This window comes from Diorhabda carinulata, chromosome 3 (assembly GCF_026250575.1).
Source record: "Diorhabda carinulata isolate Delta chromosome 3, icDioCari1.1, whole genome shotgun sequence".
NCBI classification, from domain to species: Eukaryota; Metazoa; Arthropoda; class Insecta; order Coleoptera; family Chrysomelidae; genus Diorhabda; species Diorhabda carinulata.
The window spans coordinates 32,358,773-32,385,815 of NC_079462.1; the positions used below are offsets into that span (position 1 = coordinate 32,358,773).

Below are 27,043 nucleotides of genomic sequence, written 5' to 3' on the forward strand. Positions count from 1 at the left end.
CCATCTCTATCACTATTTGAATTGATCCAGCAGTCCCTAGGTATTAAGATACCACAAAAACAAAAATTGAGATTCGGAAGATCATAACCTTATATTGAGATCTTTTAACCATAGAAGACGAAGAATTTGATATTGACCAAATATGGTGTGTCTAAAATGGCTAGATATTTGATAATGTGCTTTTCTAATCGAACAGAGTAGATAGAACAAACAAACAGGCAGGTTATTATTCGAAATCAGATCATTTGCAAAATAAAAGTTATTTTGATGAAGTTCACAAAATCGATGATAATATCATAAGAATTAAACCCGCATTTGCTTATTTCAATAGAAGAGAAATAAGATAAATAAAGAAATCATCTTTAAAATAGGCCAAAGAAAGTCTTCTTTGGAAAAGGCATGAAAAAGCTGGAAACCCGTTGGACTAACTCTATCTGTAGAGAAAGAAATTAGTAATATTGACGACTAAAACGAAATTTGCTTCAAAAACTTTATAGCATTTGATCGATATTCAAATCTTTTTATTTTGACTCCTCGATACTATTTTTCTCTTTAATATTAGTGCTATACTCCAGACCACACTTCCTAAACTGAACTTCTGTTGCCAAGATCTGCATTTTCATATTTTGCCATTGAAATAAAAGTTAGACTTTTAATCAAAATATTCTCATATACGTTTGATTTCTTTATAGAAATCATTTATATGTTATTTAAACCACGAAAATTGGTAGTACTAGTACCATAACAATAATTTTTTGTAATTTTTAAAAGAAAAAATATATTTTTTTCAATATTTTTCATTTATATACACAACGGGTCAACATTTTTCACCCACTCATCATCCAATCATTACATTTAAAAATAATAAACTTCAACAAATTTCTCTTTTATATTATCAAATGAAGGTCGAAACTAACAAAAAAAAAATAATAATGTCCGTTATTTGCTCACTTCAAACGAGTACATGTTTATATTTTGTCGATGAGTGTGATAAGTTAAAACTTGCAACTAATTTGTTTACTATTTTTCAATTGTGAATTATTTCGTTAACGTTTATGTTTATGAAACTTTGAAATAATTGAAGGGATTTTGAAGAAAAAAAAGTATGAAAGGAAAATGTAGTACGTTCTGGCCAGGGCCTAATTGGTAAAAAATTCATCTTCCAGCATGACAACGATCTCAAGGATACCTTAAAGCTACGCATAGGGCATTGGAAAGAATTTGAGGGGAAGAATGTACTAAAAGTAATAATTTTACCGTCGTAGTCGCTCGACCTCACCCCTATTGAGTTTTTGAACAAATTGGACAGGGAGTTCAAAAAGCAGTATCCTATTTCCACTTCACATGTTTGGAATATCCCAAGAAACGAATGGAACCAAATAGACGACGATTATTTGTCGAAATTGCTACAGGGAATAACAAAATAATAAAAGCAAAAGAGGTTCGTTGAAATAAATATCAAAATGGATCGCATTGCTTTTATTTGTTGTGTATCATATAGGGTGGGCAGAAACTTTTAACCGGTAGTATATAAATGCATGTATTTCTTACTCACTTGACGTTAAAACAAAAAAAGACCGAATTAAAAAATTTATGTACTAAAACTTTCTTTTAAAAAAAATATTAATATGTCTGGTTTTTTTTACAAAAGAAATGATTTTATTCCAAACAAAAAGCTACTTCACTATCAATTTTGGAAAAAGTTTATTTTTTCTATGCCGGAAAAGACGTTCAATATTTTTTTTTTTCGTTGACAGGTTACAAAATTTCATTTTCTATTTTAAAAAATTATAATAATTGAATTTGCACTGTATAAAAGACACGTTCCCTAAATTATTCGGTACAAAACTAGAATTTTCTTATTTCTTCCTACCGTCACTACACCCTTTAATGTACTTGGTCGAAAATTCGGTGTTATTTCAGCACTGCCACACGTTCTTAACACTTTATTAGCTGTTTCTATCTTATGTGCTACCGATTCAACTACATATCCTTTAGCGACCATTGATGACTTCCAACCGCCATGTTTCTTTAGTGTCATCAAGTCTCCCCCAGAGTCAACTAAAATTGAAGCAGGCGATCTTCAAAATGAATGACCTATATATGAGTTAGCGTTTTCCAGTTGAAGAAAACTAGTCACTGTTTTTGAGAGCTTCTAAAACTAGTTTTTACCCACAACATGATTGAAACATTTTCCATTTTGATATGCATAAAGCAGGCAGCGATCCTTTGCTGCAGCTGGATGAAGGTCTATGTAAATTCGGTACAATTCAACATATTTTTCAGTAACTACAAATCTCCTATTTACATTCTTCGTTGTTTCCTCGAGTTTCCCAATAAACAACGTTCCCGAATCTTCAAAACCATCTAATGTGACCTGGCTATTTTTACAAATTCGACAAGCACTGTCTCCGAGTAAGAACAGTATGTTTTTTACATCTTCCATTCCATGTATCTTGAATACGCGGTTTCGTAAACTATTAATGACAATAATTTTTATGAAGCTACTTTGACTACTTTCTACTAATTCCGGTGGAATCAAAAAAACTCGGAATCAGACATTTTTTACTTTAAATTATTGAGAATAACTAAACAGGTTCATAATTTTTAAAGCAAATCACAAAATTAAATTGATAGATTTTAGGTTTCGGTTTTTTGTCTATTCAACTTATGAATAACTATTATATATTAAAGACTAGCAAAAACTGGGTTTTTCCATTTTTTTTAAGAATTTTGCGAGTTCCCTATTTTTATTTGCGAAATTCTTGTTTTTCTGCAAATTGAGATTAAGCAGATATTTTCCTTACTCCTCAACATCCTCCTCCACTTTGTCCAATTTGACAATATTGGATTCATTTTTTTCCCGAACTGAAAGTACAGTTTTCCGTTGTTGAACCTCTTTTCTCCATTCAACTCGTTTGTAGGGCATAAAAATCTAAATATATCCCTGTTTGCGAACAATATATTTTTTTCATAATAAAATAAATCAAACTAATAATACGCGAAAAATTGTATGTTAGAATCTACGTGGTGTTTTATATTGTGATAATATTTAATAAATGGAGCTTAGATACCTGTGTAGATTGTGATATAATATAAGTATTCTATTTTAATATTTCGTTCTAATAGTAAACAAAAAATATATATATATATATATATATATATATATATATATATATATATATATATATATATATATATATAGAACGGGAATGGAAAAAATTCAACACCACGTACGTTAAACATTCCAATTTTGTTGACTATAGGAAAACTACAAATATATTATCATGATATTATTATGTATGATGTCAACTTTCCGAAGCAAATATCTGTAATTATACAGGATGTCTCATAGTAGTTGTAGCGAATGAACAATCGTTTCCTCCGAAATTAAAGTCCCTCTTCTGAACGGTTAACGCTATTGTGAGTGTAAATTAAGTCATCACCATCCTTTACATCCATCAGATAAATCAACATCTTAAATATTTAAGCCAAGCCCCTATAATATTTTGTTGTATAAGAAACTCTGGTATTTGGTTTTGTTTCTGTATAGAAAACAATTTATTTTGTTTCATATTTGTATAAAACAAGGGTAGTTTTAGAGTAAGAACCGATTGTGCATGGTTTTCTCGTATCTTAATGTTGGTTCAAAGTGGTCACTTTTTGGCTGTCTCCCACTAAGCCGCCATTACGTTTCGTGTTTTAGCCTGTGATTGATTCTTGGTTAAAATACTCGGTTATTAATTTGTTAATGCAAAAAATTCGTCCTGTTGAGTTTCACCAGCATCTGGTTGAAGTTGTAATGAATGATGCAAATATTGTGGACAATTAATGAATGGAAGTATTGTGAATGAAGAAGACTTGACACAAAAATTTGATCCAGACATTTTACAAAAGTTATGAGACAGATACTAAAAAATTCCACTACAAGAAGTGTATACTAGGTAGTTACTGATAAATGTTTACATAAGACCACATAGTGACACATTATTTGAGATTTTTTGTGTCAATTCAGTCACATTGTGTTCGGTAATAAAACGTGTCGTTAATTCAACACTCAGACACCACCAGAAACTTGGATATTTAAAATCATCGATGAAGACTGCTTCATGTTTTGTTTCACAACAATACAGAAACTGATACCAACTGGTTCCAAAAATTATTCGCAGAATTTTCAGATGACGCCAAATAAAAGCTGGTGCCAGGACTTAACAAATATTTAAATGTTAATGCTGACCGATTAGTTTGTGATACAGTTTAGCTTGAAGTTTCTGTTACTTCATTGCAAAAAGGACATTAGTCACATGGTATATTCATAATTTCACTGTCCTAGAATATTATTTCGATATCCATACTTCCATCTTACAGTATACCACCGGAAATACGTTTTTAAGTATTCTAAAGCTCGTGACTTTTGAAATGTTTCAATGAAAATGGAGCAGGTTTTCGTAAATGACTCAAACAGATTGTGAAAGAGGACAAACCATCGATTTGGTTCTCTTCTCGATATATTTTGAATGTAGTATTGATCACAACAGATTTTTCGATGACAATTTAACCACATATCACTTTTTCGTAATTTTTTTATAATTTAGGTTTTCGTCGTTCAATTTTCCTATAGTCATATTTTATATGTAGTAACAATATGTCCCTCTAAGTTAAAATCATATAGAAAACTTTTGCATTATCAATTTCAGGAAATAATGATGATGCAATTTTTGATTTGTATACGAGGTTTGTAAAAAAATATAAAACGACGTTCAAATATGCCATTGAATTATTTCCTCTTATTTTCCCATAAGAGGAGTGCAATTTCCGGAAAATTGTAATTGCACTACAGAAATCGAGAACAATTTTTTTTACCAAACCACATAATTTTGGCCATTAACGTCATGTTGTTGAGTGACAGCATACAAAATAGTGTTTTCAGATGACTTATTTCTTATTCGGACCAATATCCTCAAATTTCCTTTCATTTTAATACATTTAACTGTTAAGGCTTGTATATTGAACTTTTTTGGCGCAGAATCTATTTTCAAAATAAAGCAGAAATCAATAGAATCCACTCCAAAGGATACTACAAGAAATCACAACCACATTTAGCGGTAGTTCATGTTTTTTGCAAGGAAATAGGATAAGTTCTTGAAGACAACCTTGATATTCCAAAACTGGCAGATATCTTGAAAGAATTAGCGTTCAATATTGAAAAGTATAGTGATGAAGATTATACCATCAAAAGTATATGGAATTCTAAATGGGAGTTTATGTTACCCACGTGGAATTCATCAAAATAGTAGAAGCTTGCGACGGGGAAACTCCTAACAGTTTGGACAAAAAGATTGTTTTCGTTTGATCCTACGAGCTGATGTGGCGTGAAGGATAAATTCCAAATTGCTTAGAAGAACCTTACGGTTTGCAAAAAAGATGTTTTTTGTTTCATATTACGAGCTGATTCAGCATGGTATATGAGGCCCAAATTATCTAGAAACTATTTTGAGCAAGAAATGTATCATGCGATTGAGGATATAGTAGAATCCGCTTATTACGAAGACTATTTAAGAAGGAGATAAATACTACGCATCTTCGAAACGGCTGGTCAGGAATAAGATAAACCCTATAAGAAGTAAGGCATAAAATGTAGATAAAAGAAATCGGTTGAACGAAATCCGATGAATAAATGGACAACTACAACAGGTGAAAAGTTAGATATCATCAAAAAAAATTAAATTGCGGTAATTGCAGTACTATAAATTGTTGGAGACCAACAGTTAATCATACTTAGTGGACTGATGTCTTATAATCAGATGGATGAAGACTACCGTATGCTTTTGATTGAAACAGAGCAGTACAATGACCCATCGTCAAGCTCAAGAGAGTTTCCAGTCTAAATCAGCACTCGTTAGTTAATTGTATTAACCACAATGTTTACAACAGGTTAATCACATCGCAATAATTGTAGTTCTGATCATTCTTATAATTTTTAACCACTTTAATAAATGTTTTTTCTGTTTAATCAGTTATCCAAATTTACTTCAACGAACTTTAAATTCATTCAAGTATTCCAGTAAATTATACTCATTTTAACCAAGTAATTTTTTATTCAACTTGTTTTTTTATACATTGCAATCGTTTTTTTTTTTCATAGTTTCGTGATAATATGAAAACAATAGCTTGCAATTACAAAAAAAAACACATTATTAAAAATTCACGTTGATTTTGATGTACTTGTACAAATCAGCCAGAATATTCACGTCAAAAATTGAATTTCACTATTTCTTTTTCAATTTTATAATCGCAAATTTATTTTCGGATATAGATAAATTGAATTCTATATTCAAACTTAGTTTTATGATTTTTTTGGGGCCGCTTGTACATGATACAATACAATGCAAGACGCAATATTTCTTGATCAAAAGTGTTATCGATCTGGTGCCAGTTTTATTGCGAACAAGTCTAGTTATTTTTTAACTTGTTCATCAGGCACCAAAAGCGAGGCAGCAGCGGATATCAATATTGCCAGTTATTCCATTACCACTTTTTTCTTGTTCATTTCACTTAGCCTTTTGAAACGATCACAAAATATTAATATTAATCCATGAAATATTTTGATTTCACAATTTCTTACACGTTGTTTTGCACAATGTCAAGCTGCCTTCAATGAAAACTGATAATAAAAAAGTTTTCTATACTTTATTAGCTTAGTGGTACCTAATGTGCCTAACCTAAGCTTTATAAATATAAAAAAACGGTTGAAAAATGTTAAAAATTGAAATTTTTGTTGCATAATGTAATTATCTAAAATATTTATTGTACTAAATAATTGTTATGATGATGTTATATTTGTATTGTATTATAAAAATGTACTGAATTAAATGTGACACCAAGCCAAATAAATGTTAATTAATTTAATTAAAAATTTAGTTTTATTCAAAAGAGAATTATTCCGATATACACTGAGTGTTCTACTAAGATTACCGTTAATTAGAAAGATGGTGGATTGTTGGAAAATATTCAAACTACTATCTCAAATTGTGACATAAGAACATGCATTATTTCTATACATATTTTTTCGTATAACATTTTTGCTCAAAATCTGCTCACTGTAATATTTTGTCAAATTCAATGCCTCAGTGCCCTGGAGTTATAATTTTATTGTGCCAAATTCTTGGAACACCCTATATTGTCAATGCAATATCACCCAGTTGATTAAAACTGAATCGTAAGTTGATAAAGTGTTAGTATAGCTATAATTATAAAGCAAAATTTTGTTAAATACTTAGCATTCACTAGTGCCACCATCCTCAACTAGATTGATATTTTTAAAACCATTGGTGGTATTCATAATAAGCACACTCAGTTTACTATCATCACACTTACCAGCATTCTTAAGTTCTCCAACGCTTGTTTCGATAACCATATTATCTTCATCAGAGACTGAAGTTCATTCAGTCTAAATCTATGATGAAATCAACTAAAATTCGAAGGCCCTTAGCAACATCTACGTTCAAGCTGCAGCTGCTGGTGCATTCTGAGGAATTTTCGGAAATGTCGTTATCTGATTTTAATCTTCGGTTTGTCAAAGTTTCGTCTCACTTCGACTTTTTTTACTCAGGCGTAAAGAACAACTATGACCGGAATTTGAGTGGGGAGGAGAAAATTCCCATCAACTTTGCGAGAATTGGTTGGGAAAATTGTGCTATGTGAAGGAAATTTATTACAATTATTATGACTTGCTGTTCCACATTTCCAATGTAATGTGTAAATTAAGGTGACTCATACTATTTATGCTGCCTTTGGTCACTTTTTCCAAATGAAAACAAGAATTCATACTGAGACACTACCAGTACACTAACCCTCACAATTATACTGTATGACTCGCGTTTCGATAGCTGAAAGACTGAAGGTAAACTACATGAAGAATGACATCTCTCAACTATCTGTGCTAAATAAGCCAGATAAGGATCCGGAGTACGTAGAGATTTAAAGGATCCTTATAAAAATGTGTGAAAAACTACGCCTCGGTACTTAAAATCCCTGTACCTAAGATATGAAAACTCTGCGACCACCGAGAATATGGAGAGGTGATAATACTCAATGTTCAGAGATAGTTTCCACTGTTTCCAGCTCCTCTCCTTATCAGGATCAGTAAATAGATGCCTGAATATCCCTGAAAATATTTTCGAGTATTGAAACCTGATCATGCTCTAAGTAAAAGAGGTCTCGAAAGAACATAAAGGATTCTAATTGTCCTTTTGTGTATTAAGAGAAAGCATGCCTGAGAAACTTCGCCATCTGGTGGATGACATTTGGATCCAGACATCAGGATTGTAGAACTTGAAGAGACAGTTTTGCTCTGACAAGAGCTAGAAATCTGTGGACATGAACTATGTATGTTTATTAGACAGATCCGTGACTAGATCTTACAAGATCATGGAAATTCGGATTGTTTGTTACTGTACACGGAATGTTTAATGCTTATTTGCATTGTAAGAGAATCCGAAATGGTTTTGTTTGTGAGTCAACATATCTATTAACTTTCATCTTAAATATGGCAACGCCATTAGATCGAGAACCTCGAAAACTTCGAAGGTTTAGTTGGCAAGCAGAAAAGAAGAAAGGAGAGAAGTAATAATTGCGAAGATCAGGAATAAGGATGAGTCTTAACACAATGAATAAGAATTATATCGAAAAGAGGTTTTCAGTGGATAGGAATTTTACCCAGCCGTTTAAAGTTAACTGTCAGGTATTTTTTTAAAAACTTTCCCTCTATCTCAATTAAGAAGTGTATGGTGCAAATAAATTTTCACTTTACCCAACTTATTTTCACAATAAAATATCGTAATTATCAATTGGAACTGGCTTTTTAAAAAACTCGACTACTTTTTTCTTACGTAATTAGCCGACACAAAAATATTAAAGTTCAAGGTACTGATTAATAATTTTATTGATACACTTAACTAAACCAAACTGATTATTCCCTTGGTTGAATAGTTACCATAATTATAGCATTGCAGTAATCTTAAACCGTAACACATGGTGCTCCAATTGTTAATGAAGTTGGTGTTAAATAAATTCGATAAGCGAGTAGTTTTTTTGAAATCCTATTTTCAAATTATTACACCATTAAAACGAAAAGTTGTTTCAAAAGAATATGATTTTTATATAACCAAGTTAATCATGAGAAAAACTCACCAGATAAAGTAACAATATGAAGACATTAACAAGAATATTAATGGAGAAATATTAACTACCGAACAAATAGACACACTGGAAGAAATAATCTTATAGGTTAGGACTCATAGAGGCGCTTCTTTGATGACATTTTTTTGAATTCGTATTTAAGAGAAAATTGAAAATATTAGTCTTTACCATGAGAAAATACACAGAATAATGTGTATATCGCCGGACTGCGGAACTGAAAATCGAATATCGAAATATCAAATTCACGAAAAAACAATGAAGGATGTCCGAAGTTTCAGTTATAAGTTGATAAGTTCAATATAAACAGACTGAATAAATATGAAAAGATATAGAAAATACGTTAACAGCGAAGCTGATTGAAAAGCCAGAAATAAAAGATGTTGATGAGTAATGGAAAGAAATCACCACTGATAGAAACCATGCAAGAATGTCTAGGACAGTCGAAAAAAAGCACAGGAAAATATTGGTTTGACGAATAATATAGATTGATGCGGATAGCAACAAAAGAAGATATGATGAAGTAAAAGCTTTACCGAAAAAGAAAAATACATGAAGGAGAAACTGGAAGCAATAGAAGTAAAGTATGTGAATGAAGAAATAAGAAATCTTCACCAGGAGGTTGCGAAAGTACAAATAAAAACCAGAGGAGAGTAAGGCATTGTAGAGATCAATAGTAGGCCGAATATTTCCATAATTTACTGAATGACAACAGAGAAAATTCCGATATCATGGAAGAATAGAACAGGATGATGTAAGGGAAGTAGAAGAACTTCCAGGCACCTAGATAAACGTGAAATATGACAAATGAAAAATAATAAAAGTGAAGGAGAAATAGTATCACAGCGGAGATATACAGACATATCGGAACATCGCTCCGATGCCCGATATACCTTTCATCATAATTACTCTCAAGTTGTTCTGTTTCAAATTCGGTTTATTTGATGTGCTTCTTCAAGGTTCAGCACTTGCTATATTAAGCTCTGATTCCGACATCGAATTTGAACTATTTTTATCGAAAAACTAATCCATATCGACAAAGGAGTTATCACTAGAAGGCTCTAATATATTATAAAATGTATGAATTGAAACATATTTTAACGAATTATACAATACCATAGAAAAATTTGGTTTTTCGTCCAGAGTATCCATTTTGGTAATGAAAAATGTTAACTAAATCGTTGCGTTGCACCTAATAATAATAAATGCACCTAATGCTCTTTACCTTGATATTTAGTCTTATGTTTAAGACACAAATGCTCCGGCAGCTCAAATATTCAGTAATGTACAAATAGATTATTTATATCAGGTATCAGAGGAATATTTTTTTGATCTTCAAGTAGATAAAAATAATAATAATTATTGACAACACAATCAATGTGACTATATGATTTTAATTATGAAATGGAAGGCAGTTGACAGAAAAGTGACTTTTGATAAGTGGACAAAACTCTATGGCGATTAAATAGTTGGTTTTCGTCATGTTTCTGATTTTATTAATTATGTCATTTAAACACTATTATTTATGTGGTAAAACAATTGTAGAAGATGATAAAAAGTTACGTAAATACAATCCTGAAAGTGCTTCGGTTTTATGCTTTTGAAACTCGTCACATTCATGAAGACTGATGATGTTAAACGTCTGCCCCCTTCTTTTAAAGTGACTACTCCAGTAATGTTTGGATATATTCAAACGTAACAAAGAAATAAAGTCGAAACAATAAAATTTGCTTTCGGGAATGTAAGAATTTGTTAATTGTCCTGTAAGGACCTATTCGGCTTCATTGAATGACTCGTTATAGAGCCCTAGTACCCTCTTAAAATTGATAGAAATATCTATTATATATGGAATTGAATTATATCTTATGTATTCTAAAAAGACAATTTTAATTTGTACAACTTTCTCTTCAGAATATTGCAATTCAGCTTTTATCAACGTTTGAAATAAAAATTAATCAACTATGAATTTTGCAAAGAAACTATCTAAATTCGATAATTGGTACAGAACATACGAGAATACAATTATCATACCCTTCCAGAAATCAATATATTAAACTAAAGTTTCACCTAGTTCCATACTTTGATTTCGTTTATTCATTTAATAGTTCCATTCACCTATCAAATGTAAGTTTATTGCTACGCGATAATGTCTTACATGAAATGCCGAAGTCATAAATAAATCGTACCAGCGTAGTGTACATGTGCCATTTGTCTATTTCTGTATGGTAAATAGTAAGAAGGAAAAAAAGGAGAAAGTAAAGCATTACAGGGTGGAGAGGTATATCCAACAGCTACAAACAGCGCATATAATTCTCGTTATATTAGTAACTGAAAATTTTCTCAGTATAAAACCAACAACTCTTTCATTCTTCTTCATCCTCCCATAATGTTTTACACATTATTTTCTCTATGTTGTGATCTTTATGTTTTTCTTTGTTTGTTTTTATAACTTGACCTACCACTGTTATTTCAGCTTCGTTTTATGATGACTCCTGTACGTCCTAAGATTTCCTCGTTATGGATCCTCTCTCAGAACAAGGTTCCTAACATGACTCTCCATTTCCCTCTGTGTTCTTCTTAAACTACTCGCGTCTTTTCTGTGTGTATCTCTCTTCCAGGCCGTTTGTCGCTACAGAAAGTATACATGATTCATATACTTGCCTCTTATGATTAATGGGAATGAATCTGTCTTTTAGGATATGACCAAATGCTGCTGAAGCTGAACTTCTGCCCATTTCGGTAGTATGATTTCCTTTGCCAAATGTCTTATTGTGAGCCAGATAACATTCTCATTGATATTTCTAAAAATACGATGCTTTATGATTTTATTATTTGTGTTTTGCTCACGTTTATCGTTGATCCAACGTTCTTTGCTACTCTCCTAAGCTCTTCCAATATTTCTCTAAGCTCACTAATATCTAATCTAACTTTAGAGACTTCATCGTCTGTAAAAAAAACAAATTTTCTATGGTAGAATCTGTCGATCCTTATCCCAATTTAATTCCATCATTGCTTTTTAAATCCAAGAGTAGATATCTGATCTTCTTGGTGGACTCCTAGTTGTATTTTACATTTGTTGGTTTGTAGCACTTCGTCAATCTTGCCCGATTAGTAGACTGGAATGCACGTGTTTTTATGGAATCGAAAACTTTCTCTAAAATCTGATTTTAGTAGTTTTTTCAATAATTTATTTTAAGGTTAGTATCTATTACTTCGGTGCTGTCATATTCTCTAAAACTGTATTTACTCATCCTCGAGTTCCTCGAGTGCCGAGTTGGACCAGTTAGACTTGTGAAATTATGAAAAAAGATACAAATAACAGAGGGATTTTTTTTCCATCTCCGATCGCACCGTACAGACGCTACGCGGGTAGAAGAGAGCGAGCATGCGACTTCGAAGCTGTCGCACTACACACTCCGCCATTGTTGATATTCAGCTGTCAGTCGGCGTTGTGCTACAACAAGTCCGCCATTATTGTACTCCCGCCAAGTGTGAATTGCGAAGTGTAATTCGTTTTCTGCAGGCTGAAGGCCATAGTGCTGCAGAAATCCATCGGAGAATGAGTCGTGTGTATGGGGAAAGCATCACTCATGAAAGTGATGGTGTGTGTGGTGTTTAAAGTTTAAAGATGGCCGTAATAATGTGCATCATTGAGGGGGCCAAGCACGCAAATCTGTCGCTTCTCGGATGACCTGGTTCAACGAGTTGACAGAATGGTTAAAGCAGATTCACCGTTACCGGTTTGTCTACGGAATTTCCAGATGTTTCAAGGTTTGTTTTGCATAATGTTGTTACTGAACGGTTAGGCTACATTAGCGGCAACAGTGTACAAATCTTTTGGTAATAAAATTATTGTTTTATATGAACTTCCCTTTTATTTATAGCCTATCGGAGGTTGAGAAAAAAACAGAATCGTACATTAAACTAACCAAATATTCTCGCTTCTCGATTATTTTTTTCGCGTATGAGGTTTTAAAATTGTAACTAACCTTTTATGACTAATTTCTCACCTTTCAGATGGTATAATTCCGCACATGAGGTGCTAAGATCACGTAGCTTCTTCTTCATACTATTCTAATAATGTCCAGGGATATGACTGGTAATTACTTTTCTGTCTTCTTATTTATAAATTGGCCTGTTTCTTTCTTTTATCAAAATTCAGTGTCTCCAATCTGTTGTTTTATATTGTTACTGCATTGTTGTTTTGAGTCATTCTTGTAAATACTCTCACAGAGGTTACTTTTGTATATTGAAAGTCCACTTGACCTTGTATGAATTGAATTGATCAATAGGAAACATCTAGTAAATGATTTTCACAATAACTTAATTCAAAAAAGCGCAACAATTTAATTTTTTAATAAAAATATTGCGAAATTTAATCAAAAAGGTTAATTTGAATTGAAACAAAGTATATTTCTGAAATATATCGGTAAAATATATTTGACTAAATTTGGTAACTTTATGAAGGCTTTTTGATCAGAAAAAAATTAACCGTGAAGGATCGATTTATATATTTTTTTATTGACATACCCTCGTATTAATCGACCGTAAAATGTTGTAATTTGTTATGAGAGAATAATAATAATCAATTGATAATCGCCAACCGAATGGGTTATGCGTAATATTTTCGCAACCGACATGGCATATTCATTTTGATTAAATTTTGGCGTAATGCACCATGCAAACTAAGGTTACCAAATTTAGATTTGGTCATTTGTAAATCGTGGGTCCATAGTTTATTTTCTTGACATTGTGGTTTCAATTCAATTGAAGAGGTAATTTAATCTGCGTACATTTAAAAACTGGAAAGAATTTCTTTCAAAAGCCATAGCTTCTTGAAAATTTTCAAGACATAGGTAACTTTTTCACAAAAGTTTACAAATGATATTTGATATGATACGAGTATATATGATTTTACAACACTCTCTATTTTCATCATTTGTAGTGCAGGTCCAAACAAAAAAAAAACGTTCTTTATATAAATATATTTCAAATACACCGACAGTTTCAGAGTTGTTTGTTATAAATGAATTTGATTATTGTTATAAGAATAAAACTAAGCAACAAATAACAAAAATTCATAGATCAGTTCGTGATGAAATCTTCCTAACTCAAAAAAGTTGAGCAATATTCAGTTTGACCTACCAAATCGATATCCCATATTATGAGACATTATAATGAATGGATTCAACTATATTAGCATAACGTCTGAAAGATTTCTCTAATGTATATAAGCGGTGCAAATGGATTTGTCCAAATGTCAAATTAATGACGATATAACCATAAGATACAATACTACTAATGTACTGATTGGTCTATAAACATTTCCAAGATCGTATAATTACGTAAATCGATTTCATTTAGAATGAACTGAATGGAGTGGACTCAAATGAAGAAGACTTCTCTCGTGACCAAAACAGTTAAAAAACCAGGCACCGCGTTCGTGCTCAGATCGCATTTGGGATCAACAAATATTTTAACTTATTTGTAAATATACAAAGCCAAAATGAAAATGTATCGAAGAATAGGTATATATTGGGATTACATATTTTTCGTCTGGATTAGATGCAATTCCAGGCAAGTTTTTAAGCATACCTTAGTTGGCATACAATCTCTCTAGTTAAATCACTTCAAGTGTTGAATCTGTTTAAATTGTTCAGGATGTTTTGACATTGATTTGACATCTAATTTGACGTCTAACTCTTCATGAGGTAATTTTTTTTTAACTTTTCACCTGTGATAAAGTAGTTCGACACTTGATTGAACCACCTGAAAAGGTATAATAATGATGGAGAAGTTTATGTAAAACATATTTACAAAGATGCATTGAAATATCAAGATGGTATGGTTATCGCCTCATCTCAAAGATTCTCACAGATTTCGTTAGCTCAATCCAAACTCTTTAATAAATTGACACCATAAATCCCTTGGCAATTAAAAATCAACAGGCACTACAATATATGCTGGTTAACAACAAAAAAAATGCATTTTTGATCCCCGTACTGGAATGAAAGGAAACGAAGAGGCAGACCTGATCGCTGAGGAAGCTGTAAGTAGTGAAAAAGCGGGGAACGTGTATTTTCTAATCATACGAACTTCATGAAGTGAAAGACTCCGTGAAACCATGGTCAGTGCTACCGAAAAATCGTAAAGATGAAGTTCTCCTAACGCGGCTCCGTCTAGGGCATACGTGACTGACCCATAGCTACTTATTGGATGCTAAACCTGAACCCAAATGCGACAACTGCAATGGCAAATTGACTATAAAACACATAATCATAGAATGTCCATATTTTAACGCAGACAAATCATCACCAATCTACCTCACGGAACAATATTGGAAATTTTAGGATCTAAATAATAAATACTATAAATAAAATACCAAATTTAAACTTGTGTTAAACTAGTTTTGATCATAAATACTAATTCTTATTATCAGAAATAGAAAGAATAACCCTCGTATCTTTGGAAATAACTATGCCTCACCTTGCATGACGTAACAATTTATCCAAGAACAAATGAAACAAATTGTAACAAATCAGAATTATTATTTGTAATAATATGAAGCTTCCGTAGAAAATTATTTGAATGGTAACCGCATTAAAATGCGTTTATTGGTTTAGGAGGAGCGGTTAAACAAAAAGACGCGTGTTAAATCTCTAAAAAGATCGAGAAATAAACGTAAATATCCTTAGGGGAAATTTTAGTCCGTTCCTCATGCTGATATATTATTATTTAATAATTGAATATACAAAAAATGGATAAAGTTTCTCTTGATATAATTGAGTTTTTATATTGTATGTGTTTGTCTACAAGTTCCCCCAGCAACGTTTAATTTAACAATACTCCGTGATAGATAAGTTACGAATATCGTGAGCCGTTCACTTTTGTTTCAATCTAGTCAGCGTAGGTGCACCAACTCTTAGTTTATGAAAAAAAATGGTCTTGTCATGGACGCCACCCGATATATTCCAACCGTGTTCGGTTCATAACAATTTAACCACTTGCCAATCTTCGACTTTTTTATTTTTACAATTGGTGGCTAACTTATTTGGGTATTCGCCGGATGAAAAAAATACATACGGGTTCGATTTTTCTTTTACGAATTTTTACAATCCTTTCGAAAGTGAAAAAGCTCAAGTGGAGGAATTCGATTTTATCGTTGTCGGTGCTGGTAGTGCAGGATGTGTTGTTGCTAATAGACTGTCCGAAATTAAAGAATGGAGGGTGAGTAGTTTATTTCTGTGATGCATCAAAAAACATAACTAAAATACTTTTTGATATTGAAATAATTGATCGCGCTAAAAAAATTAGTTATTTTTAAATAATAGTTTCAAAATTCGACATTTTTCGAAACAACCTTGTATTGCATAGGGTAGGAAAACTATTTTACGCGATATACACCTTTTTAGAACGAGAACCATCAAAATAAATTCCATTGACATTCCTATCACTTGTTTTTTTTTCTACAGTCACAAATTACAAACTAATTTCAAAATTTTGGTCAAGTAAACATTATTTTCTCGTCAAAATTTGACAAATTATAAAGACTTTTAGTTGATATAAAGTTTTATAAATAATATTCGATGTGTTTCAATCTAGATAAATCTGGTACAATATTGAAAGTCTCAAATCTGTACCTTCAGTACTTCTTATACTTTTTCAGCGATGCTTTACAATCCATTTTACTGCGCTGCAAAAATTTGTCATAATAGACTCGGTTGGACTGAAACTGAAACATTTGGAAATACAGGAGATCCTCAAACCTTTGATAATAATGATAATATGAAATGGTTTGAAAAAATTTCTGGTAATATGGACAAATTTTGTAACTGAATATTATTTTCTGCTTGAATAAAAAAAACAAGTTTACCAATAAATGTTGCTTCAATTCAGTTGAGACCGTCACCTTGCACCTGCAAATTAAATTTGTTTATCATACTAAGGATATCAAGCAATAAATATTTGATTTACAATTGTTTTGAATGGCCTTTTTAGGAAAATAACAATTTTTTCAGTAATATGAGAATCTGGATGAAGATGATCTTCCAACTTTATGCAAATTGGAACGAAAAATTTTTTTGGACATGTAGGAGATATAAATTAAACGGTTAATTGTTTAAACAAACAAATTAATCCTTTTTTCACATTATTATTTGATTTTTGAATAAAAAAATATCGTCAGCTGACTAATTTTCACTTTTAAATCGTTTAAAACACTTGCAAGTGATAATTAAAGTTACTATATTATCATTATAGACAGATTTGAACATGTCTTCTTTCATTAGCATTTTTTTCAACTTTAAACAAAATTTTATGTCAATGTACTATGTGATATTCATATTTTTCGAAAAATACTTGAGTCAGTTTAACCGCAATGGGTTCAAACTTCTTAGTGATTGCCGATCTCTTCTTTATAACTTTAATTCAACGGTTCCATGAGTTATATGTTTTTGGTATCTCTGTGATTACAATTTTTTGTCAATCCTCAACTTAATTCATTTTATTTTTGGTGTATAGTTAGAAGTTTAATACTTACAGACAATTAGATGAGCCTGTAAGACCAAAGCGTTCCTGCCTGTTTTGTTTTGAAGGTATTGAATAATATATTACACTATTATACTAATGATGATAATAATAAAATAAAGACACATAATTCGAAGATACGATGATATAAAATTTCTAAATACAACATGCGAATAATCATTGATTTTCGTCTTGTTATAAAAAAAAATAATTTGTGGCAGATCCTGACAACAATTTTTTCAAGATTCTTTCTGTTGATTATTAGGTTAAATAATTTGACCATAATGCACTTGTAAATTATAAAATAGAAGAAAAATTATAATTCCAATAATTTTCTTCGCCTTTCTTTGATTGTATTAAATTAATATATATTTTGTTTCATCTATAGTAACATCTGGTAGATATCCTGGGCTCTGATTTCGAATCCATAAACTCCAACATGTTAACATTGACATTTGTTTATACCGTATATTACATATCTTGTTCCTTTTCTCAATTTACAAGTATTTCCTGCCTTCAGCTAGTCTTTCTCGTAGCTTTGTTTCCCTATTTCATGTTTTCTCATCGCCTTGGATATTTCCCTTCTCATTTTTGAAGCTCAACTGTATTTTTTGAATGTTTGTCTTACATTTAGATTCTTTTTACTATCATTAATTTTCTGTTGGTGCTCAGTTTGTCGATCTTGTTTTAAGCTCTACAACTTTCTCCTGTATATTTTAAGGTTTCGGTAGTTTAAGAAGTCAGAAATTTAATTCGTAGATGATGTTAGAGTCCATAATGTTCTCCATTTTCACAAAAATCTTTACAACAACTCACTTATCGATTTTCGAATAAAAATTAAGCCTTTAAAGTGATATCTTCAATTTGAGGTCAGGAGGAAGTTTTCAGACAACCCTCGTATAGTAGTATATATATATATATATATATATATATATATATATATATATATATAAACTTGCTACACATGAATATTTCGGATTAGCGAAGTTACTCTATTTATGTCAAAATAATTGAAACCACAAATGAATCAATTTAATGGTCAATGATTCTAGTTCTGGTTTATTTTATGCCTATATATGACATAACTGTCAAATTTTATAGATTATCTTTTTTTACCAAATACTGTAAAATTTTTGATTACTTATTCAATCATTAGAACGATTCCAATTATTCGGTTTGTTTTTCGTGAATGATGAAAAAAAACTAATAAAATTTTTATGTACCAAGTTCAATCAATAGTAATAAACGTATTGTGTTGAATTTTTTTCATTTAATGAAGAATTTCGTTCTTTGTCGTTCCAGAGCAATACATTTAATGTGAATGTTGAAACGGATCTAGCAATTCGACAAGTCATTATTTTATTTTGAGAGGGCAACCTTAATGACATCTATCAATAATAAATATCTTTTTCTACTTTTCTTGACTGTGTTTAAGTCTTCAAAACTGTAAAAAATGGAATATAACAAACAAAATTATTAACGTTATTAACGAATTTAATTTGAATCAAAGAAATAGATTTTTTATTAATTGCATATCCACATGTATTTCCGGAAAATTTATGGTTACCTCAATACAAATGTCAAATTCACATATTTTCTGGACTGGCACGGTAATAGTAAAATCATATAAAATTGGAATTGTGGTAGAAGCTTCAATCCTTGAGTTTCGACTATTCCTAAATGAATATTTTACAGATTCCCATACTTTCTCAATACAATGTTCCATTTTTGGTATTCAAATGATCCTACCAAACAGAGTTTCACTTCCGCTAGATTTTCACAGAATTGCATCTGTCTAAAAAGTTCCTTCATAACATTGCAAAATCTGCAAAACTTTTTCGCCGCTCCTATATTATACACGAATAACATGCCGAAATTAGAATATAACCCTTTAGCTACCTTTGCAGACGTTACTGCTATACTAGCAACAGGGAATAGCCATGAAGAAGCGGCAGAAAAACTATTTGTATCAATCAATAAAATGAACAAGAAAGTAAATTATCACTATAATTGAATCCGTATTACTAATAGAGCTCAACAACACATGACTATATACATAAATAAAGAACGAATCCTATTTACAAATGCAGCAAAACACTTGCTAACGATGCTAACCTCTGGTGGAAAGCTTACATTAAAAAGAAAAATGGCCAATTTCGAATTAAATATGAAAAAATGTATCGGATGTTTGGACGAAAATCCAGATTATGCTTTGAAAATGTACTCATCTGGTCGTAGGGTATTTATCCATGATGCTAGTCAAAGCTTCTAGAACAAGATACTAAGGAATATCATGGATGCATCTTGGTACACTCGAAACAGTAATTTCCAGAAGGATCTGGATATAGTTAACAAAACTATAGTGAATAGAAAGGATTAAACCTTTTGAGTTGGTTAAAACTTTGTAAAAGCAGAGTATTATATGTGTTGAGGTGAAGTTAATTAGTGTATAAAATGTATCAGAAATCTTAGGATGCTGTCGAGTAAGACCTCAGCTAGTTACGCAGTAATAATCTAAGTTAGATGTATATTGATTTCAAAGTTAGATTGTTATGTAAATACAAACCTTTTCATTGGTTTTCTGACTGGACAATGCTACCTCACAAAGCATCTTACGTATCTAGATCTAAATCTGGCAGAAAATGGAATGTACAAATATTGCAGGAAATAGAAAACAACTTCGATTAACCTATCTACATAATGCCACAAATCAAAGCGGAATGCTTTGGAAGAAGACCGAGAAACTTTTAGAAGCGTGAACTCTTTGATACAATCTCAGATATTAGAGTTTATTGAAGCTCTGGATTTAAATAGTAAGCTTTAGAAGGTCCAGTGAAGAAGGCGTTTCTTTCGGGTTAACTTATACTATATAAAATTTGATCTAATTTAATAAAGTACTTTCTGTTTGTTATATTTTACAGTATATATCTATTTCCGTATACTCTATTAGTTTTTTCGGTTTTTTCTATCAAAGTATTTGATATTCTGTACTCCTGATGGTCTCTTTTAACTCCTCCACGTTATTCTATTAATTTTTGAATCAGTACATTTAATTTTTACCACACATTCACATCATTCGAATTTTTACATCTTGTATATCTTGTGTGTGTTCGAATGAATTTGGTCTACTTTGATCTACTGTACAAAAACTTATCATGTGTCCTACTGTCACAATAAATTCACTCTATTTTCATGTGACTAATCGATTGTTTACGTCTATTTAATGACCATATCCTCACTTAATGGCATTAAAGTTTTCAATTAACCATTCTTATAAAAGTGCAGAGAACTATATCTTTTATATTGTGTTCAGAATGGGGTTTAAAGCTATATAATAGTCTGAAACAACCTGTGCGACCAATGCACTGTTAAACTTTACGACATATCCTGAATATTTCCGGTAAAAAGTATGTTAATTAACTTTGAAATTTGGAGGACTACTTTGCGAAATTCCGTCGAAATGCTTGACCGTGAATACAATTAGTCATTAGTTGATATTTGTCTAGATGAATGTAGAAATATTATTAACCGTGATTAACATTATCGAAATCTTGTATATTATTTATAAAATTAACCTCTGAACCATAAAAAAGCCTAGTCTCCCGAACTCAGATATTACTATAAAAAATACGTATTACCACTACATAAAACTATGGTAAAAACTACTCCTTGAAATTATTTTGATGTGACCTTAGAATTCTTATATTTATATTAAGAAAAACGTGAAATAAGATAGTTTTTACTATGCATATGGTTCGGCAAGAATCTACAAATGCCTAATTCCAACTAAAATAGCAGAGTTCCCAATAAAAAAATAGTAAGACACACCCAAATTCATAACTAGAAACTAAATAACGAAGAAGTAAAAAAGTAGAAAAACCTGTCATGACCTCACTATCATAGCAAGGTTTCTAGTGCCTTTTTGAAGCCTATACCTTAAAGGTTGTTAGTTGAAAATGGGGTTGATGAAATGCGAACACCAAAGGCTGTTAATAACAGTAAAATTTCAATTTGGAGAGTCACTCGGAAAAGATAAACAGAAATGATTGGGACAGGCAAATACTCTTCTGGAAAGCTATAACTAGAGACTATGACCAAGATCTGCTGAATGTATCAGAGTAATGACGACCCACGAATACTAACAGGAGTGCTGCCGAGGCACTGTCACCTCAATAGATACGTGAAGACGCTAGACCGAGCAGATAATACAACGTGCAGATTCTGTTACGCAGAAGTCGAATCCTTTGTCCACATTCCTTCGAATTGAGAAACACTACACCTGAGAGACGAGGCACTAATTCCACATCCTGAAATTTCTAATATGCATACATAGAAGATCAAGCTGCTGAATAATTCAGTGGATAATTTGCAATTTAAAGTGTTGCTAAAACGTTGCTAAAAAGGGTAACTACAATAAATCCAATCCATTGACTACAGCACTCATATAAAATAAAGAAAGATCTTATCAAAGCATTCCAGTGATGGGACGGAGATATTAGGGTCGCTGGAACAGAGCAGTTTTTGTAAATTACTGCTGACTTAAATGTAGGTCACTTACACTGATATGTCGTAAATTCAATCATCACAATGTAGAATTATCATATGACATTAATATTTAGACTAATGATTTTTTTATATCAAAAATAGTATAGCTAAATGATTATTTGATATTTCTTTGTTACAGGTACTGTTATTAGAAGCCGGAGGCGAGGAACCCGTTGTTGCGGACGTTCCGGCTTTCGCTCCAATGTTACAAGGCTCAAGTATAGACTGGCAATACGAAACTCAACCTTCTCCTAAAAGTTGTCTAGCAAGAGATGAGGGAAGATGTACTTGGGCGAGAGGCAAAGTTATGGGAGGATCATCAACCATAAATTACATGATATATATGCGCGGACATCCTGACGATTACGATGAATGGTCTCTTATGGGTAACCACGGTTGGTCGTATAGTCACGTCTTGCCGTATTTTAAAAAATCGGAAGATAATAGAAATCATGATAGCGAGAAGATAGATCCACGTTATCACGGGGTTGGAGGTTATCAAACTGTAGAATTTTTCCCATACCAAGACGAAAATACGTTAGGACTTGTGCATTCGTATTATGAATTAGGTTTGCCGAAAATAGATCAAAATACCGAGGATCTTTTGGGTACTATGCTTCTACAAGCTACCGCGAAAGATGGCGAAAGACAAAGCACCAACGCTGCCTTCATCAGACCAATTAGATACAAACGCACAAATTTGGTAGTGCGATCTAACGCTCATGTAACTAGAGTACTTATAGACCCAAAAACAAAAACCGCTTACGGTGTGGAATATCACAGAAAAGGAAAATTAGTACAAGCTTTAGCAAAGAAAGAAGTAATTCTTTCAGCTGGTTCAATTAATTCTCCAGTTATATTGATGTTGAGTGGTGTAGGACCAGCTCATCACTTGGAAGAGCGCGGAATTAAAGTTATAAAAGACTCAGCTGTTGGATTCAATCTACAAGATCACACCACAATAGATGGAGTAGTATTCCGTTTAACAAATCATACTTCTACCTTAGTAAATGAAGAACAAATGAAAGCAGATACTTTTTACTGGAAGAAAACCAGACTAGGTCCGTTAGCCTCAACTGGTCCTTTACAAGCGAATGCTTTCATACAAACTAAATATGAACAAAGTTCGAAAAGACCCGACATCCAAATTTCCATTGATGCAGTAAATACGGATAACTTTTTTACTGATCCTATTCTCAGTTATAATACTGCCATATTACCTTTGTCTTATTACAGTGGTATGATGGCGAGACCGATTTTATTGAATCCCAAATCTAGAGGAAGAGTTTTGTTGAACGACACCGATCCGATTCATGGTACACCGTTGATTTTCGCTAATACGTTCTTCGAGAAAATCGATCTATTGAGGATAATAGATGGAGTGAAACGAAGTTTGGATTTAGAACATACAAGTTTTTTCAAACACGCGGGAATAGAATTAGTAAGAACTCCTTTACCAGCTTGTAAACACGTTCATTTCGGTACTGACGAATATTGGGCGTGTATAGCAATGGCATACACGACTACCATCTATCATCCAGTCGGTACGTGCAAAATGGGTCCTCATACAGATGAAAGCGCAGTTGTTGACCCAGAACTGAGAGTTCATGGAATAAAATCATTAAGAGTTATTGATGCTTCTATCATGCCTAAAATTGTTAGGGGTAATACTAATGCTCCAACTATTATGATTGGGGAGAAAGGAAGTGATTTGATTAAGCATAGTTGGTTAAAAGACTATAATCAACAAGATAAATCGGAAAATTTAGATAGTGGTAGCTACGATTTTTTAAATTTTGGTAATTTCTTCAATGGATATTTCAAATAAAATGAACAATTTAAAAGTACATTTATAAAGTGATTACATATCTTATTGTGCATTAATAAGATTTGATTACTTTAAACTTGAACTGATTTTGGTGCTACGATTAACGAAAAAACAGATAAGAATTGCCATTGGCCATATATTTTGGGCAATACATTTCCTTAACTATTTTTTATATAATATAATACGTTCACTTTGATTTGGAAGTTATATAAATTGAATTTTTAATTAATATTGTTATGAAACGTCAAGTTAAAATATATATTTTTCTTCTACAATGTCAAGCAAAGCGTAATGAACAACGCCGAGTTGTCCACTATATCTGAACAACTCCACACTGTTAGGACAGCTGACATATCGGTACTACAAGCTTATTTTAGACCTACATATATTCTAGAATCAATGTGCAAGGATAAAATCATAACATATTAAGAAAAGTCGGAAGATTTTAACGAAGCAGTAGTAGCTCATATGATTCAGACAAAGAAATTATAATATGATGTGTTTGCTAAAGCAGAAGAGATATCTAAAAGTTGAAGAGTTGGATTCAAAGAGAAAAAAGACTGGTTACTTCATCTATCTCCCGATCTGATGGTTGTTGGACATAAATGACTGAATTCTTGAATGGTCGTCCAACAGGTGATCACAATTAAATTTCAAAATATTAAAATGATATCAATCGGCAAAGACGATTCACAGAAACATTCTAATAATGTTGAAGAACTCATTAAATTAATTTTTTATTTATTATTTTTTTATTATTTAAATAAAACCAATTGATCCACAAAAAATACAAACAAATATCAGCTTAGTTTTGTGATGCTTTTCTACTTTTTCAGGTGTATGGCTTGTTAAAATTAAAATATTGGCTCCTTGTTTCCACAACTGTGTTAATTCTTTACTATCCTATGTCGTTGTTCTATTTCCTCCATCTTTTTTATCCAGCTTTTTCTCGATCTTCCTTTTTTATTTTTGTAAGTTCCGTCTTTACAAATCTTCTACATTAATCGTTCTTTTTAATTTCATATTCATTATCTGACTACTGTAATTGTATATTTCTAAATTCGAGTTCAAAGCTTTGGTATCTCTTTCCATTATTACTATGTCATCTGCATGTCGAATCTCCGAAATGTTATTCATTTTACAGTTTTATTTGCCTCTTTGTTCTTCTCATTATTTATTTTTCTAGCACTATGAAAATTAATAAAAGGTTTACTCCTTTTGTTATTTCGAACATATTTAATACCTCTTGTCTAACTGTGACATCTACAAAGCTCTTACGCTGCTAATTAGTTTCTTTTGTATTTCTCGGTATAATAGGATGACCTATATATCATTTTTATTTACTCTATTTTTCAAATGCTTTTCCACAATCTGTAGAGCACAGGGGTATCTCTTTATTCTTCTCTAATTGCTTTAGTTACCAGGTATTTGCTTAAATTTAAAGTTTTCAAATTTTATTTCTCTGTTTGCTCTAAAACCTCTGTTCCTTGTTTATGAGTCTTAATTTTTATTACCTTTGTTATCTCTATTTCCACCATTTTTATCATATCTCCAGTTATTCCATTATTTTAGTTTCTTCATCGACTGTTGTTTTTTTTCCTTTTACACTAATATCTTCTTTTGTTGCCGAGTTTGAACAAATCCTGTTAATCTCTTTGTTTTCTTCCTCGTTTATACCTTCTGCTTCTAAAATAACTTCTACGTCTTTTTAAGTTTACATCTTATTTTGTTTTTTTTTTTCGTATGTTTATTAATGAGCTCTTATTGTTATTTTGTTCTTCTTTCGGTTCTAACTGCTCCAAGAATATTTTATCAAAATTCTTGTTATAACTCATGTATTTACTCCTTATTTAATCTTCTAGCTTCTGTCCTTTTCTTGTATTTTTTGCAGATACACAAATATCAAAATATCAAAAAATAGTAATCGAATGTTTTTGTGTACGAATAATATGGTTGATTAATTTCATTTTTAGTTGGCTAAATTTAACACATATTAATGAGTTCGGGTATTATTAGTAATCAACTTAAACATCGTGAATATATTGTATTATAACGGAAATGATAATGCTCGTTTTGTTGTTTTTTTTTGCTATTTTTATTTAAAAAATATCTTTGTTATGAATAAATTTATTTGATTAATTGTGTATTTATTTCATCTATCAACATCATTGTATTGTAAGGTTTTTCTTCTAATATATTCAAACTATTCCTTAACGGTGAGGTGGATTTATATTTACTATTGACTAGACTATACACTAAGACTCATTACCACATTTACATATTAATACACCGTTCACTTGTCTATCCTGATGGGTTCGGGATGACATCAGATTTTTTACTTACTTTCGCTGCTAAATAAGCACGAATTTATACCTGAAAGGAATTTCTACAATTCTAGAAATTAAACAAACAAACAAATGAATAAACATGCCTTCCTATAAGTTGGATCTGAATATAATATAAACAAATGGCCACTGTATACATAAAAACATGCAGAAAACCAATATCAAACGATTCATGAGAACCGACATAATCGCCAAATTTTAGACTTCAATTATAAACGAACAGGACCGGCTTCAAGGTAGGCGTCATGGACGAGCTCTTAAAAGTATAATTATGGGGGGTAGAGGTAAGGAGGACCATCTCATATGGGGGCTTATTTTGAAAACTGTCCGCTTGTAGACGGTAAATTATAATTCAAAATTTGACCAGAATGGCGCTCCTGTGGACGAGATATCATATGAACTTAGTTATTTTAGATAGAGTGAAGTGTGCAGTGTTAGAAAATTTTATATTTCAAATGACTAGAGTCGTGAAGTAAATATTGTTATACAAAAAATTATTGTGAATTTATAAGAAAGAAAGTGTCAGAGGACAGTTAGCAACTAAACTTTTTTCTTTCTTCATAAAAACCGAAATATCTAAGATTGCAACCACTACGCTGGT

The 27,043-nt window shown here is 31.6% G+C and overlaps 1 protein-coding gene across 1 annotated transcript; it reads left to right on the forward strand.

The window, feature by feature from the left end:
- Nucleotides 1-16,087: 16,087 nt before the first annotated feature.
- Nucleotides 16,088-26,233, forward strand: LOC130891208 (glucose dehydrogenase [FAD, quinone]-like). Its single transcript, XM_057795813.1, has 2 exons — nt 16,088-16,425; nt 22,409-26,233. The coding sequence occupies exons 1-2, from the start codon at nt 16,138-16,140 to the stop codon at nt 24,095-24,097; spliced, it is 1,977 nt and encodes a 658-aa protein (XP_057651796.1). The 5' UTR covers nt 16,088-16,137; the 3' UTR covers nt 24,098-26,233.
- The last annotated feature ends 810 nt before the right edge of the window (nt 26,234-27,043 follow it).

Coding starts and splice junctions, on each gene's coding strand:
- LOC130891208 (XM_057795813.1), top strand. CDS start 16,138: ATGGTCTTGTCATGGACGCCACCCGATATATTCCAACCGTGTTCGGTT. Junction 16,426..22,408: donor CCGAAATTAAAGAATGGAGG/GTGAGTAGTTTA, acceptor TCTTTGTTACAG/GTACTGTTATTAGAAGCCGG.